The sequence below is a fragment of the Electrona antarctica genome (assembly GCF_951216825.1).
Source record: "Electrona antarctica genome assembly, chromosome: 13".
NCBI classification, from domain to species: Eukaryota; Metazoa; Chordata; class Actinopteri; order Myctophiformes; family Myctophidae; genus Electrona; species Electrona antarctica.
The window spans coordinates 29,895,541-29,914,300 of record NC_136794.1 but is presented as its reverse complement, the minus strand read 5'-3'; the positions used below and the strand labels follow the sequence as shown (position 1 = coordinate 29,914,300).

At 44.1% G+C, this 18,760-nt stretch overlaps 1 protein-coding gene across 1 annotated transcript in view; it reads right to left on the bottom strand.

Moving 5' to 3' along the window:
* Nucleotides 1-18,760, bottom strand: part of LOC306935093 (contactin-associated protein-like 5) — a 132,228-nt gene that overhangs the window by 13,760 nt on the left and 99,708 nt on the right. Inside the window, exons 14-19 of the mRNA XM_079517950.1 lie at nucleotides 15,899-16,055; nucleotides 14,816-14,943; nucleotides 9,879-10,049; nucleotides 8,995-9,213; nucleotides 5,954-6,193; nucleotides 622-846 (exon numbers count right to left, since the gene is read on the bottom strand). Of these exons, the coding sequence (XP_079374076.1) occupies nucleotides 622-846; nucleotides 5,954-6,193; nucleotides 8,995-9,213; nucleotides 9,879-10,049; nucleotides 14,816-14,943; nucleotides 15,899-16,055 (1,140 nt within the window). The remainder of the gene's footprint in view (nucleotides 1-621; nucleotides 847-5,953; nucleotides 6,194-8,994; nucleotides 9,214-9,878; nucleotides 10,050-14,815; nucleotides 14,944-15,898; nucleotides 16,056-18,760) is intronic.

Genomic DNA, 18,760 nt, shown 5'->3' with positions numbered 1-18,760 from the left:
TTCAGAGTAGCCTGAAAGTCTCTAGACTATAGTGCTAGAAATAGCACTATAACATTGTGAGCGTTAGTGAGGGCCCATACTGTATATGGAAATTATGATGAAAAAAAGGCAAAAATGCTCCTTTAGGTAAGTAGGTCGGATTGGCTTATTGTGCAGCCGAGCAACGAGGGCGCTGCAACGTGCCAGACCCGTGGGAGACGCTGTAGATTGCCGAGGTGAGGCGCCACACCTACCATACGCTCCCAGTACTTACCCTACGCCCTGAGACGTGCATTACTGTAAGTAATATTTTTGGTTAAAAGCTCTATATTCTCATATAGTCTCCATGTCTCTCCAGCTCTTTGATAAAAAGAAAAATACATTTTCAGGACGCATTTATCAGCTTAATTTCCAATAGTGTTCCAGTTCCAATTTTGTCTGCTCGTGTCTTTGTTTCAGCACTTCCAATTCCACTTGTTTAATCTGTATCCTGTCTGAGCTCTCTCTCCTGATTGGATAAAATTGGTATACCGACATTAAAATGCATTGTCTGTTACTGAACAAACTCTCTATAGCAACGACTACTATCAGAATATAAAGCAATTTAACACTTATTAAAAAGTATCTACTGTATTAGCGTACCGTTCCTGGCCAGGATGACAGCGATGTACTGCTGGCTGAAGGTGCTGACAGACAGCAGCATGGCAGGACTCTGGGAGGTGAGGAAACTGAAGGCCACGTTCTCTCTGGCTCTGCTGCTCTCTCTGGACACACTGGAGGCCTGAGAGCTTCTGTTCTGCATGACCGAGAAGGGCTCCTGGAAGGTGTAGGTCACCGAGGACTCTCTGTCGAAGGACACAGACACCTCTGCGGCACACGGAGCAGGAAAAAAAGGCCGAAAGAGGGGGGAAAAATGGCATTATTAGCCTTTACCTTTATTTTCTCTCTCTTTCTTTTCCCTGTGTTGTTGTCAGTTCATACAGTTCGAGGTTAGGAAAAGGAGACGGAAGGAAAGATAAAAACAATCCTTGAGGGGATATTTCACTTTCAAACATGTTTGGGGTCATTTCAATTTGTACTCTGGCTTGTGTGAGCACCCCAGACAGACATTGGCTTTCTGATACGTGAGATGGCCATGGAGAGAGAGACAGAGAGAGAGAGAGAGAGAGACCACATACATTAAAAACATTTATCAATTTATCACCACAAATGGGTGTACCGTACGGAAAAATCACGGCCATTTTCTGCATTTATCCTTCCAGCGTCACTTTGAACTTTGACATACGCCACGCCAAATCTTACATTTGGTCGGGAGCTGTTGTATGCTTTGTCTGTACCCGTTTTTCGGCCATAGACAAGCAGAGCAGCATTGTCTGACCAGCTGACAGGCATCTAAACATGTATTCATTCATGTGGGAAAATATATTTTGGAAAGGCGTACATCATATGAAATTGGTAGTATATTTCCAACTGTACAAGCAATTAAAATCACGCAATTAAAAACGATATAACACATTTACAATGTTACAAGTTTAGACTTTACTGGCTATGTTAAAACATATGCAAGCACAATTATGTGCGAGATGATTTTGATCACGGGAGCGCAGTGTGACATCAGACACCTATAAATAATCCATGTGATAATATAGCATTTAGATTTTGGTATAAATGGACGTCCTTACCTATTTTATTTCCAAGTGACAATGACAAGCATATAGCTTGTCTATTTGCAATGGGTATAGGCGTTAATCATTTCACCTATTTAAATAAGTGCTTTACAGATGGTTAGGAAGTGTGGCTCGGTTTCCACTTCATTTTGTGTGCAGTGGGTGCATAGTCTGTCTTCTCTCGGGATACAGGTCTGCCTATGACGGCCTTTCTCGATCGCAAGAGTCTGTACCTAGTTAAGATTTTTCTTTGTTTTGGGTCGGTCACGGTGCTCAGGTATTCTGCCACTGCGTATTCTCTGTTTAGGGCCAGATAGCATTCTAGTTTACTCTGCTTTTGTGTTGCTTCTTTCCAATGTGTCAGGTAGTTTTCCTTTTGCCGTTTTATAATTTGGTTTAGTCCAATGGTTTTCTATCTCGTGGCTCTGTTTGTGTTTGTGCCTGGAGTTCCAGGGCCAGCTGGCTGAGGGTGCATCTCTCTAGAGTTTTGCTGTGTGTGGGTGCCTTGTTATGGAGTGCATCTAGGTCACTTTCTTTTATGTGGTTGTAGAACTTAAGTGCTCTCTTTTTTATTTTGATTATGTGGGTAGGCTATCGTCCTAATTCTGCCCTGCATGCATTATTTGGTGTTTTTCGCTGGGTACGGAGAATGGATTTGCAGAATTCTGTGTGTAGGGTCTCGGTTTGGTGTTTATCCCATTTTTCAAGGTCATGGTTTGCTAATGGTCCCCAGATCTCACAACCATAGAGGGAAATTGGTTCTATCACAGAGTCCAGTATTTTAAGCCAGGTTTTAATTGGGATGTCTATTTTGAAGTTTCTTTTGATAGCATAGAATGCCCTTCTTGCCTCGTCTCTCAGGTCCTTACAGCTTGGTTGTAGTTTCCTGTGCTGCTGATGTTTAGGCCAAGGTAGGTATAGTTTTTTATTTATTCTAGTGGGATTGTATTTAGGAAAAATGTATGGTTTTGGCGGCTGGATCTTTTTTGAAATATCATGATTTTAGTCTTAGTTAGGTTCACTGTCAGGGCCCATGTCTGGGATAATTTGTGTAGGAGATCAAGTTGCTGCTGTAGTCCTTCCTTGGTTTAGTTGGAGACAGCAACAGCAGGTCATCTGCGAAAAGTAAGCATTTGATTTCTGTGTTTGCCAAGGGGATGCCTGGTGCTGTAGACTGTTCTAACGTTTTTGCTAATTCGTTGATATACAGTAGATGTTGGACACACACACACACACACACACACACACACACACACACACACACACACACACACACACACACACACACACACACACACACACACACACACACACACACACACACACACACACACACACACACACACACACACTAAATAAATAAATAAATAAAACAAATAAACTAGTAAGGTGCAATTCTGGGAAATTGCAAGTGTGGTTGCACTGACGCGAGCTGCGAGGAATCCGCTGGGAAATCTGTGAGGAATCCGCTGGGAAAATCCTCCTCTTCATGTATCCGTTCTTCTTCAGGTGGGAAGCCATTTGCACCACCCAATGCATGGGTTTATAGTAGAAAGTTCTGTTCTGTTCTGTTCTTGCCATTTATATTACATATTGCAGACATCAATTTTTGGGACATCAAAAGGGCCAAAATGTTACATTTGGGGTTACAGAAAAAACTTGTTCGAGGTCAGAGAACTCAATGAACTTTGTTCATTGAGTTCTCTCTGACCATTTAAAATGTCTCGGCTTCCCGAAATGTAAAATGTCTTTATCATACAGAATGGTACATGTGCTCAAATACATTTATGATTCGAATAAAAAAATACATAAATGAATAAAAAAACAGAAAGAATAAATGGAATGTGATGTTTTGTGATATTGTGCTATAATACATATACATATATTACGGGTGAGTGTTTGATCCCCCTCTCAGACAAGCCAGAGGCAGCAGACCATGCAGCTAAAACCTGTCATCCTCTCTCTCTCTCTCTCTCTCTCTCTCTCTCTCTCTCTCTCTCTCTCTCTCTCTCTCTCTCTCTCTCTCTCTCTCTCTCTCTCTCTCTCTCTCTCTCTCTCTCTCTCTCTCTCTCTCTCTCTCTCTCTCTCTCTCTCTCTCTCTCTCTCTCTCTCTCCTCTCTCTCTCTCTCTCTCTCTCTCTCTCTCTCCTCTCTCTCTCTCTCTCTCTCACTTTGATCAGCTCCAACACTGGAGGCCCGTCGACTGGCATACAGCCGGTGGAATATCAATTATCCTGACACCTCCGTTCCGCGGAGCTAGCTGGCATATTAGAGCAGCACCTAGCTAACGCGAGGCAGGCGAGCACAACACTTCCCCTGTTCATTCGTCTCGGTCCTAAAATTTATTCACTTGAATATATTGAATAATTATACACGCCCGGGCTTGGAGCGGAGCGTTCCGGAAAGATTTCCGTACAGAGTTTCGTAACAAGTCATGACTTCTATGTGGGAGAGAGAGTGTGAGAACATCTCGCCCACATGCGCACTAAACAGACGGAGAGGGAGAAAAAATATACATATAAAAAGCCCTCAATATAGACGGAACAGGGTGAAGATTTGTCTGTAATTTGACAACCTTGTATGTCCAGGAGAACCTCTCACGCGGCACGTTGTGAGCTTGTAGATCGTCTTTTGTCACTGCTTTAGCACGACACTCTTTTTACGACGAAATTTAAAAATGACGACAAAACAAAAGTTGGGATACGGATATAAAAGGTTTCTGCCCAACAGCGACGCAAAAGCATCAGATCAACAATCTCAAATGTGTGACGCTGTAGTATGATCAAGTATATACAGTACGATAACGAAAAAACACAAAATGTTAGAATATGGAGATGGTTTCTTGCCCGAAAGCAACACTATATTTACTCGCTTGAAGACGGGGATTGTTGACTTTTATGTTGCTCGCTACAGAAATGGGGCTTACAGCGAAAAGATTTAAATAAAAATGCAGGGACAGCATTCAACTTGAATACATCAAGGACATTTTATTCAGGTGCAAATACTGTGCCTCATATAAGTACAAGGCTATGGAGAGAGAGAGAGAGAGAGAGAATATGGCTACTGAACTTCACCGTCAACATGGGAAGCATGTAGCTAGACAAGAAGTGCCGAGGAGAGACTTGTTATCGTCAATAGCTCAATATACTGTATGTATAATGTGTGCGCGATTTATTTGCAATGTCTGACTAATGACTATGCACGTGTTTCACCCAGTGTGTGGAAATTAGGTTTGCAAATCATAACTTTGAAAAGGAGCTCAATCTCATCTTTCACACAGCCCTCCGAATAAACTCCCCATTGCATGAGCATACATTGTCTCTGTCGGGTGGAAACCTCATTATGTCCAAAACTGTTACTTTTCAGGATTCAAATTAAAAAACTGCCAAAGTAGCAGATCTACAAGCTCATAACACGTCTTGCTTGTGGATCTGCTACTTTTGACGCTTTTGTGTGACACTGTAGTATGATGAAGTTGGGCACAATTAACCGTTTCCGTCCGTAGGACGGCTCCACACGTCCTAGGGAACCCAATCGACGCGTACACACGTCCTAGCGCATCCTCAATGATATCAGGCGAGAGAAGAATATTCTGATTTTTTTCCTTTTTTAAATTTTTGACTGAGACTCTAAGGCACCCGTAGCTTCGCTCTGCCTTCATATTAGCTTACCGTTCGATTAGCTGTAAGTATGCTCCGATACTGTAAAGTAAACCCACATTTCGTCAGTCTGTGATGTCACCAACAGGAAGAAACCTGCTACCTCCCCCCCGAGGTAGGAATGTGGCACGGTAGCAGGAATGTGGCACGGTTGGTGTTGCCAAACGGTTTGGTCTGAGTATGTTTGAATGTGACATGGTTGGTGACTGGTGTTGCCCAAACGGGCTGTTCCGAGTACGTCCGATTTACTGGGATTTGATCACTTAGATGAATCTCTAGGGAACTTTCACTTTGTTGTGCTGTGGGTCTACGGGTATAAACGTTTCCATGTGTGTGTGTGTTTGTGTCGTAGTCACCCACCTTCTTTACACGAGGGTCCGGCGTGGGCAGACAGGAAACAGGCGTGTACACACCTATAGCTACTGTTCTTCTCAATACACCTCAATTAACCATTTAACACTCGCATGACGACACTAAGTCGACCTACAGTACCGCACAAGCAGACTTGAGATATTTTTCCCCCTGCCAACTGTCTTCCCTCAGGGCAGCGCATACAGTATATATATATATATATATAGTGAAAACAGCCGATATAAAAGCTCACAACGCAGAACACGGTGATGCGTTGCTCAGTCATCCATCAACCCACCTTCTTTACAGGAGGGTCCCCCGTAGGCAGACTGGGAGCAGTCACAGACGTAGCCGCTGTTCTTCTCCAGGCACCTCCCTCTGTTGTAACACAGGCTGCTGGAGCCGCTGCAGTAACCAGGGCAACCGGAGCTCACTCCGGGGGTCATCTTGGCACGCTCCTCCAGGTTAAAGGTCACGCCACCGATGGTCAGAGTTCTGATGCAGCCGAGGAAGCCTCTCTGCCTGGACGCCGTTCCCCCTGGGGGGAGGGGGAGAGAGAGAGAGAGAGAGAGAGAGAGAGAGAGAGAGAGAGAGAGAGAGAGATAGAGACAGAGAGACAGAGATGGTCACAGTTCTAATGCAGCCTAGGCAGCCTCTCTGCCTGGATGCCATTCCCCCTGGGAGAGAGAAAGTGCATTCACTCAAGTACTTCACTTAACCATTAGGCCTGAAGCCGATTCTACAAATGCCTTCTAAACACAAACGTTTTAATGTAATGGACCCCCAAAATAATGTTTTTAGCCACAGAACCCCATCTCAAAATATTTTGACCCAGACAGGGACCTTCAGAAGCTTTAAAGATACACTTTATATGTATTGAAAGATTTGCACAGATGTTCACGATTTGTTTTAAAAATAGCAGATTGACAAGCTCATAGCGCAGCACCAAGTGACTTGCTTGTTTATTCTTTATTGGGATCCCCATTAGCTTCCACAAAGTGGTCGCTAGTCTTCCTGGGGTCCACACAAAGTGGTCGCTAGTCTTCCTAGGGTCCACACAAAGTGGTCGCTAGTCTTCCTGGGGTCCACACAAAGTGGTCGCTAGTCTTCCTAGGGTCCACACAAAGTGGTCGCTAGTCTTCCTGGGGTCCACACAAAGTGGTCGCTAGTCTTCCTGGGGTCCACACAAAGTGGTCGCTAGTCTTCCTAGGGTCCACACAAAGTGGTCGCTAGTCTTCCTGGGGTCCACACAAAGTGGTCGCTAGTCTTCCTAGGGTCCACACAAAGTGGTCGCTAGTCTTCCTGGGGTCCACACAAAGTGGTCGCTAGTCTTCCTAGGGTCCACACAAAGTGGTCGCTAGTCTTCCTGGGGTCCACACAAAGTGGTCGCTAGTCTTCCTGGGGTCCACACAAAGTGGTCGCTAGTCTTCCTGGGGTCCACACAAAGTGGTCGCTAGTCTTCCTGGGGTCCACACAAATCAGCTAAAACAGTCGCTCTGCATTTAACAGAGACAACAACGACCAATAGTAACAAATAGTGTTTACACAAAAAATAAAAAATACAATAAGAATAAGGTACAAAACATAGAAAAAAACAAAACTTCATCTATAAAGGACTTTATGTTAAGGAATTTTTTTAACGAATATCTGCTTCTGGTTTGTCTCAGATTTAAAGGGAGCATATTTCCAAGCTGAAAAAGATCTATGTAAAACAGTTCTCTTCATACTATTTTGGTTGTGGTTTGTCACCACCAGATGACATGAGCTCACTTGACGAGTGTAATGTTCATGACAGAAACCTGTATATAATATCTGTTCATGAAAGAAGTGCGGTGTGCTGTTCCAAATAACATTATGCATGAACATCAAAAGACAATATTGTAATTTCACCTCTACGGTTAACCATGATAATTGTCTATGCATCTCACCCACATTGGTACGGAAAGAACAATTAAGAATCACTTGGGCTGCTCTATTCTGAGTTTCTGTTCTGAATGTTTCTCAGCAGCACTTGACCAAATAACAGGGCACTAGTTCAGGTGTGATAAGATTAGTGACCGAACAACATCATTCATGACAGAAGATGGAACACAAGCAGAGAATGTCCTTGAAATTGCAATGCCCCTTCCCATCTTCGAAACGATATGATCAATCTGATCAGACCAAGACTGGTATAGCTCGGCCGTAACTCTGAGGGTGACACATGCATTGGTTATCTCTTGAACCCCAGTTTGCAATGTAAAAAAACGCAAATTACTTATAGATCCAGTCCTATTTTAAGTGCGCGTATGTGGGGCTTGCGTGTGCGCGCAAACGTGCACTGAAAAGCCTAGTGTAGCTCGGCCATTACAGACCATTGAGGGTTCATTTAGACTGCAGGTGGTTGAGAGCCAGTGAAGCCCTATCTTATGCTTTGTCTATTAGAAAATAAACAATCTGCAAGCTTGTAGATCTGCTATTTTTGAAAGAAAACAGTACCTCTCTTGCCGCACAGGGACTGGCCATTAGTCACCCATAACGCCCGTTACCGCCCTCTACTCCACCAACTATTACTACTTTATAATCATAATTCCCAGAGAGGCTGATGAGGATTTACGACAAGGGCCTTCATTTAATTCCGGTAAGCATCTATAGGGCGACTCTGGGAAAGCACTCGAGTGTGTGAGGTCTCTCATTAAGACTAAGTATGCAAATATGGTGGAATATCTATTAGGATAAAGTACGGGGATGACCTTTGGTAGGCCATTACAGCCCGCGGTAACAGCCGGAGCCACAAGAATGACAAATCAGAATTTATGGCCCCCGAAGATTCCATCTCTGCCAGATCGTATATATCTGAACCTGTTCAACTGTGTAATTCTTTGGCATAACCAGAAAGTTACTGTATAATGAAAAATGAATATGGAACAAAAAAAAGAAAAGAAAAAAGATTTAATAGCATTATTAGTCATACTGTGACCCACAGTGTATCTGAGGCGACTGTAAATCTTGCCATCACCCCATGGGGGCGAGTGCAGTAGCTGCCATGCAGTGTGGCATTGTGTTTGTGCGCGTACTGTACATGCGTGCGTGCATCTGTGTGAGACTTGTATGTATGTCCCCAGAAGTGTGGTAGAATTTGCACTGCATGTGAATTTGCATTGTGAGCGCAACACATTGTGAGCTTGTAGATCTGCTATTATTCAGCTCTAGGCTTGCAGTTGCGGCATCCGTCCTAAAATATCTCTGTGTGTGTGTGTGTGTGTGTGTGTGTGTGTGTGTGTGTGTGTGTGTGTGTACTGCAGGCCTTCAGGACAGGGCCCCAGAGGTCAGGGTCCTACCCAGAGGTCAGGGACCTACCCACAAACAGCTGGCTGTTGAGCCTCAGGCGGAGGTGTCCGTCAGACGGAGCGTCCAGGAAGCGCAGGGGCAGCTGGTCCACCTGCAGCGAGGCCTCCTTCACGTTGCGCTCGGCCCTCACGTAGTGCCACTGTCTGTCGTTCAGCGGCAAGTGGGACTTGACGGCCAGGACCACCGGGCCGTTCCCCACGTCAAAGGAGAAGGTCACCACCGAGGGAGCTGGGAGGGGGGAGGGTTGAGGGGGCCACAGAGATGACAGTCAGTGAAGGGACCGAGCCATCCATCACACGATGACAGACACTGCACTGTTGTGCTTGTTTTGTACATACGACATGACAGTGGTTTTCAACCCTTTTCATTTCAAGGCCCGTTATTGATTCGCCATTTGAGCCACGGACCACCATTTGATGACATTTAGCCTCTCAGACCCAAAACGAAAGAATATTTTGTTGTTGTTGTTTGTCTGCAATTCCATGCTTTTGGCAAACGATCAAAATGTCTGAACATAAACATAAATCTAACATATTAACGTTGTTGACCCCTGGTTTAAGTTGTTAAATGTATTTGGGGCTTGAGCTTCAGCCACTCGCCAGAGGGAGGCCAGTGCTCTCAGAAAGGACACAATATTAAAAATAGTACTATAGGCCACTTCTGAGCACCTGTACCCATGCAGGTGACTGGAACACAATCGACCCCCAGTGGGGGACCACTCGGCCCACTTGGTGAGAACGGACTACAGCCCCTAATATTAAGTTAGGCAAAAAACTGTTTCGACGACAGAGCCGCGCCACCGACTTCCACCGTTCGAGTTACGTCTAATAGTAAATCGGTTCTCCTCAACAATCATATGCGTATGTGCAGCTGCAGATTGTATGTGTACTCACAGCTGAGCTCCACTCTGATGAAGTCCTTGAGGCCCAGGTTCTCCAGGAACACTCCTGAGGGGGAGCTAGTCTTGAAGTAGAAGGAGATGTCAGAGCCCAGCTCAGCCTGCAGGGTGGGGAAGTGCAGGTAGGAGGACTCCTGGTAGAAGGAGGCAGCGTTCCATATCCACTCTGAAAAAGAGAGACAGATAGCAACCAGGTTATGGCAGATCTACAAGCTCAAATGGACGGAGTCCAGAACCAACGTCGATCAACTAAAGTAAGTGGTTCCCAATCTTTGTTTCTTGGAAGCTTGTAGATCTATTTATTTTTTAACAATTTGACTCATAATGTATGTGGGAGTATGATTTTTGCGCTACATGTTGGTAGTGCTACATGCCGTGATCTTCATGGCGGAAGCCAAGTGTTAGTTTACCAATTATAGAGGGTTTTTAGTGGTAAATAGATTGTGGACTGGTAAGAGGATTAAGATGCCTAAATTGTGAAAACTGTGAAACTTCAGAGTGGACTTTTCTCTTTATGTTTGTGTCTAAAGCCAGGCTCAATAAAGTGCATTTCAAAGTCAAAGGGAAGTCCGTTTCAGATTGTATTTGTCCCCTGATAACTGATGGTGACAGCTAGGCCTCTTGGCTCAAAGCAGGGCAAAGCAGAGACACTCCACAAAGCGTGGAGAGAGAACAAAATAGGATATCCAAAAGCGAAAAAGTGTTTGAACAAATTGGCAGAATGTAAAAACGTTCAGTGTTTTAACCACTTGCTGTAGAGACCCTTTATACTAAAAAATAACTAAGTTGGCACTGCTCATTTACCCGCCGCTACACCACATCTCTTCGCAAATGTAGCAGTTCTATAATAGCAGATCTACAACAAGCTCACAACGGATTGTGCACTTGTAGATCTGCTATTTATTTTTCAGCGACTGTAATATTATATTCACTATTCTGAAAGAGTTTGATTTGTAGATGGAAAATATGTCTAGTTCAGGTTGGAAATATATTGTCTCTGTCTCGGGTGGAGGTCCAAAAGCATTACTTTGTAGCAGATCTACAAGCTCAAAACGCTTTGCTCCGTGCTGCTTTTGTGTGACACTGCAGGATGATCAAATAGGGCGTTAATTTACGAACAAACACAATAAGTTTGAATATGGATGGAGATAAAGAGGTTTCTGTCTTTCAACAGTGTAGATATCACTGTGTAGCTTTTACATCTGTTATTTTCATCAGTCATCGTACGACTAAGTAGGTCTTGAGTTGATAACTAGCATTTATCGAAACAAGCAAAAAGTAGTGAAGCAAGGAAGGCTGGAATACCCCCAGCCAAGTAGCGGAATGGCCTGGGCTGGATTAGGCTGAATATATTACCAGTGTAGCAGGAGGATTCAATCAGGAGACCAATCAAATGATCACTTTTCATCACCTTTAAGAGCAGCAGTGCACTGCAGCAGCCCAGGGGTGAGCTGGTAATTTCCACAGCGTCATGAAAGAAAAGCCTTGGAAATGAAATTTCTCCCAAAAGCAAAACGATGTCCTTGGGCGGGACATGCAGATTCATCAAGCAAACGGATATGCGGCACCTCAAACGGACCACCAAGGGCAGATTATTAATGTGGGAGGAAATAATAAATGTAGTTAATACTTGGTGACACTGGTCCTATGTGAAGTGTTAGCCAGTGCAAATTTGGGCTTTAATGCCCTTATATAGTGATCTCTGATGTCATTGGTATATGCCCATATATATTCTGAACATCATTCAGTCCTTGTCCCTTCATAAATGACGGTAAATCACACCCGCGAGTGTAATGTTGCGATTATACAGTTACTCTTAAAAAACATGTAAACTCAATTTCATTATAACTTATTTGATTAAAAAAAACTGACATTTTTAATGACACTACAACTGGTTTACCACCCGTCCTGTAAAATACGGAATTGTCCTTTATTTGAGAATGAAATTGGCTTGAGTGGGAAGTGGGAGTGGGAAGAGGCTAATCCTTGGTTTGACGGTGTCAGTGGAGGTGATTACAAAGCGAACTGTAAAGTATGTCGGCGTATGTTTTTTTTACGGCACATGGGGGACTGGTTGACACCATGCATCAGGAGATCAACATTCCCGACAGTTAGTTCTTCGTGACTGAAACATCTACTTTACTTTATTGGTTTATTTGGACGGGACAGAGTATATTAGACAGAGTATATTAATGAACATTACAGTACATAACTAGAAAAAGTGCCCCTCAGGGCACAGGTCTCCACCAGGACAGGTCAGGTTGTGGCCTCCTGGTGGCGCTATAATAGGCCAATGTGAAAAGGGTGTCATTTGTTCTTACACCATTGATGGCAATTGGATGATTTGAGGCATTTTGTTCCAAAAACGTGTTTTGGAAAAATCCACCTGTTGGTGGCGCTATAACAGGCCAATGTGAAAAGGGTGGGATATATTCCTCAGGCTAGTAGGAAAGTCTGTGAAAGATTTCACGTAAATTGCACGCTGCGTTTGAGGCTTTTTGTTTCAAAAGGGCCAATCCTGCAAACTTTGAAAGCCAATGTTAGCCAATCAGGATGGAATATGAAATATCGGACAGATCCGTCTTGAATACATGACTATAGAGATAGTGTGTAACGATTTTTGGGCAGAATCTTGAGGAGTAATATAAAAATATTTCAAAAGTCGGCCTCCTGGTGGCGCTATAACAGGCCGTTCTGGACATTTTGGGGCAGAGGTTCAACGTTGGCATCCAGGGAGTGTGTGTGCAAAATTTGGCATCGACCGGGTTTAACGGTGCCGGAGATTAGCTGTTCACAGACGGACGGATGGACACACGGACAGACAGACGGACGGACGGACAGAGTGCAAAACATACTCTCTCCCCATGCCTTCGGCCTGGTGGAGACAACAATGTAACCTCAACCTTTTTTTGTTTTATCCTTTTGACAGAATATATACAGTGAAGTATATGTTAATATAAATGGATAAAAAGGTCAGTCAGTCAGTCAGTCAGTCAGTTGTAGCAGTTTCCAGTTGAAAATGAGTGTAGACCAATGGTGCCAGTTGTTCTGCATAATAGTATTTGAGGGAGGACAATCCTTTATCTCTCTGAGTCTGCTTTCTCTGAGGTGCACATTCACTTTCAGTGGAAAACTAGAAAAAGTGCCCTTCTGGGCACAAGTCTCCAAGAGGAGGATTGTTTTTTGCAACAATTTTCTTCATTTTTGTTGAGGAAATGCAGAGCCAGTTCACTCATAGCATCTCAGGATAGAATTCTGGATGAGCAGGACATTTGCAGCATTTTGTACGAAACGGGCCACTCCTGAAAACTGGGAGATGTGGAAAATGCAGGGATTTTTTTTTGCCATTGCCTCTAGGGAGTGCGCATACAAAGTTGTACACAGATCGATTCAGTTATAGGTAAAAAAACAATTGCCGCCGCAATTGTCTCCCCCAACTCTCATTATTTTGAGTATACATTAGAACTTTTTTGCACAAATCTTCTCTTCTGGGGGGTCCCTGGCACAAAACATTTTCAGACTGGGGTCCGCAGCCGCAGGTCCTCGTCTTGAAAAAGTTTGAGAAGCACGTACTGCCCTAGAAAATGCAACCCTGCAGACGAGCAGAACATAAAGCAAGCTGGTGTGATTTTGCAGACGTCTATCTGTGTGCATCTCTTCTCCGGCAACTAAAGTGAGACGAAAATAGCAATGTACGAGCAGCGCATGCCTCGTTAGATGGTGCCTATAGCCCAGACGGCTAGCGGACACACACACACACACACACACACACACACACACACACACACACACACACACACACACACACACACACACACACACACACACACACACACACACACACACACACACACACACACACACACACACACACACACACACACACACACACACACACACACACACACACACACACACACACACACACACACACACACACACACACACACTCCGGAAATTGGCCATGTATATACCTACCTGCACACCATTCTACCTGCCCTCAAAATAGGACCATTAAGCTTGAGTTATACTGGCACAGTTATACTGGCACAGTATAACTCAAGGTATGACAGTGTTGTGTGCTGAAAGCTGAGATACAATGTCACAAGCTTGTAGATCTGCTATATTTGGTAAAATGTGGACACCATTCTAAGTGTTCCAGAAATAAACAAATGAGGCGGTTTGACTCATAATTATGGATATGAGGTGAGGAAACACGAATGTTGCCACCGCCGAATACAACTTTTGGGAGAAACAGACTGTATCAGTGACTTACTATTATCAACGATACAGAGCCACCTCCCTAACAATAGTGCCAGGACAATGGGTTTGTTTTTGGACCGAGACAGAGATTATAAGATGATCCAATGTTATTCTCCAAAGAGAAATCACTTTTTTTGATCGAAGGGGATGAACACTGACGTCATCACTTTAGATTTAGAGGAAAAGGTCACTAAAATCAGTAGGTTTAATCCTGGAATCTATTATATCTATAATGTATATATATATTGCGTGGAAAGCTGATATTTTGACCTAAGGAAGAGACTATAAGAACTTGAGGAAGTATACTACATTAGTTCCATTGATCATTAAAGTAAACCACCTATCTGACAGTTAAGTGGACAGATGTGTGGGCCGTGAACGCTTTTGAGAATTTCAAGTGAGCCCTGGTCCAGAAAGGGTCGGGAAGCACTGATGTACAGTAAGACACACAACGTGAACAAGTCACATCTGCATAGCATTATTATCTAGCACCCATGCAGACAGACACACAAAGTCAGATGTACAAGCCGGCTAGCCCCGCTTAAAAAAAGAAAGACAACATGAAGTGATGAGGAGTTGAGGAGGAGTTTTGTCAGCAAAAAGGCCAGACAACACACATAATGCCGCGGGTATGTCTGCGCAAAGTGTTTTCAATAACGGTTCACCTACTGTCTCCATAACAACGCAGAGGGCCGATGCGGTACACAGCCTGGGAGTCCGTTCGGTTGGTGTCTCCAATCACAATCTGAGTCACCGGTAAGTGATCCTTGTAGGACAGGACTCCAGTGTCATTAGCCCTGTAATAAAAGATGGAGGAGAGAGAAGAAGACTGATGGGAGATTGAAACAATCAGGAAATGTTCTTCTCTCTCTATTTCTCTCTCTCTCGTCTGGACGCAACACTTTGGAAATGTAGTGCGACGTCTGACAGAGTGCTGCAGCATCCAATCTGGGAAGGAAATTGGAAAAGAAGTGGACAATAATACATATCAATGTCAGCGCGGCTATGCTATTTTGATCCCATCAGAGATAGTGATGGAAGAGCTGGTAAGATAAGAGGACGGGCGGTCGGCCGTTCCATACATTGCTCATTGCTCACTTGTGTACTGTGTGATGTGTGTGTGTGTGTGTGTGTGTGTGTGTGTGTGTGTGTGTGTGTGTGTGTGTGTGTGTGTGTGTGTGAACATGCGTGCATGTATGTGTGTGTTGCCTTGGCACACGAACATCATGCCAAAAATAATTACTTGGGTGTTTTACTTAAAGCTGCACTACTGTATGCAACATTCTTCTTCTACCCTTGCGCACGCACGCACGCACGCACGCACGCACGCACGCACGCACGCACGCACACGCACACGCACACGCACACACACACACACACACACACACACACAGAAGGTAAGAGACACATTAAACAACAAGAGCAGACATCACCACAGGTATAGAATACAAGACGCAGCAGCGTCAGCAGACAGTGAATCAAAGCAGAGACCATGCAACTTTCAAACTGGATAAAAATCTATGGCAAAAAAGTGCAGCTTAAGGCGAGATTTAAAAGTCTCAACGGCGGGGGCCAGTTTGATATGGAAGGGAGGGGAGCTCATTCCATAATTTGGGGGCTACCTCTGGTCTTTAAGCCGGCCATCGGGACAATTATATGTTTCAACTTGTCAGAAGACCGAAATGACCTTGGAGGAGACTTGCCAAACCATTCAGTGATTTAAAAACAAACATTAAAATGTTAAAATCATACCATGTATTAGTGTCGGCGTCACAGTTGCAGAAGTAGTTCATATCCATGCAGTTCTCTTCCAGGCTGCAGGAGCACTGCTGAACTCCAGGCAGGAATCCTCCCCAGTAGGTCCTCCTCTCTCCTCCCTGGTCCACCCACCACGACAGAGGAGTACCGTCTGTAATAACAGTTAATCACATTACAACCTGGTCCACCCATCACATTACAACCTGGTCCACCCATCACATTACAACCTGGTCCACCCATCACATTACAACCTGGTCCACCCATCACATTACAACCTGGTCTACCCATCACATTACAACCTGGTCCACCCATCACATTACAACCTGGTCCACCCATCACATTACGACCTGGTCCACCCACCACATTACAACATGGTCCACCCATCACATTACAACCTGGTCCACCCATCACATTACAACCTGGTCCACCCATCACATTACAACCTGGTCCACCCATCACATTACAACCTGGTCCACCCATCACATTACAACACTGGTCCACCCATCACATTACAACCTGGTCCACCCATCACATTACAACCTGGTCCACCCACCACAACTACAGTTAGTCGTATTATACAATCTGGTCCACCCATCATCGCATTACAACCTGCCCCACCCACTACATTACAACCTGGCCCACCCATCACATTAAAACATGATTCACCCACCATGAAAATAAAATAAAAAAGAAAGACATGTCATCTCCGGTTTACTTCTCATATCTGTGTGATGTATAAGTAGCTGCCTTTTTAGGAGACTGGAAGTAGGTTGGGGTCTATTATTTCCAATGGAAGAGTGTGATTCTTTAGACACTCCCGGTCACTGAACTAAATATTGGACAAAGTCGTCACAAGCCACACAATCTTCCCAAGAGACAAATCAGGAGAAAATCTACATTATTATCGACTTTTCTCTGGCTCAGCAACAAACTCTCGCGGGATCTAGCACCAGTAAACATCGGACGTTTGCAAGATCAAGCAGCGCCAACTTATGGTACCATTTGTAGGATTTGTGTACCGATTCTACTCTATGGCTACGAGACATGGACACTTTCAAAGAAATTAGAGAAACGGTTGGATGGCACTTACACCTGCCTTCTAATGAGAGCGCAAAATCTGTCTTGGAAGAGTCACCCATCGACTAATCAAATATAGGGCAACCTTCCCAGTGTTTCTTCACTAGTCCAATCCAGAAGAACACAGTTTGCCGGCCACTGCTACAGAGCTGACAATGAGGTTATATCTTCCCTTCTTCTGTGGAATCCTGCCTCAAAGCAGGTAGAAAACTGTTGTTCCCTGATGTCATCGCTTGGGACACATGCATCAGTAAGCAGGAAATGGGGATGGCAATGAAGGATCGGAAGGTCTGGTATGGCATTGTGAAATCCATGATCTCGACTGCGGTCGAAAAATGATGACGATGATCTTTCAAAATTGAATATCTTTGTTATAAGGTGCAGGTGAATCCCATTAGTGCCGACGATCCACACGTGCTAGACAAAACACGACCAGGAAGCAACGAACACGAACACGCAGCCAGCAGGCAGAGTCGTATCGGATGCCACCGCTAGAATAGTGCCATGGGTAGTGATCAAAGCAGTGTAGTGAGGCGTCCGCTGACGCTCCCGAGGCATGGGTTGTTTGTCAGCCAGGCCCTTAGCCATGTCTGTCAGCCAGGCCTCATTAGCTTCAGCAGGTGGAAAGTGTGTGTGTGTGTGTGTGTGTGTGTGTGTCAGTGTGTGTGTGTGTGTGTGTGTGTGTGTTTTTAGGAACCTCAGCAGCAAGAGGCCTCTCCAGCTCCCCCAGTGGTGGAAAGCAACAGTAATTTTGAGTTACTTTTACTTCTACTGGAGTATTTCCTTCTTTTTTTACATACATTATACTTCTACTCCACTACATCACATGTGTGCTTACATGGAAATTGCAGTTCATTTGTAGATTTGGATTATCATCAGAAAACATACATTTACCAATTAAGCCCTATCTTATACTTAATCCATTTGAAAATAGCCCATCTACAAGGTCACGATGCGTTGCGACACATTGTGATCATGTACATCTTACTTTTTTTAAATATAACAATGCACCTTTTATGTATATTTTGATGCCTATACTTTTGTACTTTTACTCAAGTAAAATGTTGAATACATATACAATCTGTATATTATTGATCCATCCATCCATTTCAGCGAACGTCTTCCCCACAATAAAAATGCTGGGGTTTGAGTAAATAATCTGAGTACTTCTTCCACCAATGGAAGCTGCCTCTCCATACATTGGAGCGCACGCACACACGCACGCACGCACGCACGCACGCACGCACGCACGCACGCACGCACGCACGCACGCACGCACCCACACGTTATGTCCAGGCAACTGCAGCAAATTATGCACAGCGTGCTATAATAGCCAACAATACAGGAAAATAAAATACAGTCTCAAATGACAAATATAAAATGCATCCCAATTCGTCATATAGACATTTCCGCGAACAATAAGCCTTGCTGTGCTAGAAAACAAAGGCCAGTTTGTAAAAGACATGAAATAAATTGCTGCACACCGGATCGGAAGAGTTCTCTCTTCACTTTAAATTGTCCTTCAAATGAAAATAACAGTGACAATCACTTGACAGAGCCAATACATTTTTTCCGGAATATGAAAGTAATTCCTTTATGAATTATTATCCCGACCTCGCATCACAACAGCACGACCTTGATATTTTGAAATGTAGTGTTAGCGTACACTTTAGGGATGCTTTCATTTGGTGTACACACTTAGCAAAAAATCATTTACTTGCTATTCATTAATGTCAGGATTGTTTGGAGACGGGAAACAATTATAGATCTGGGTTTCCT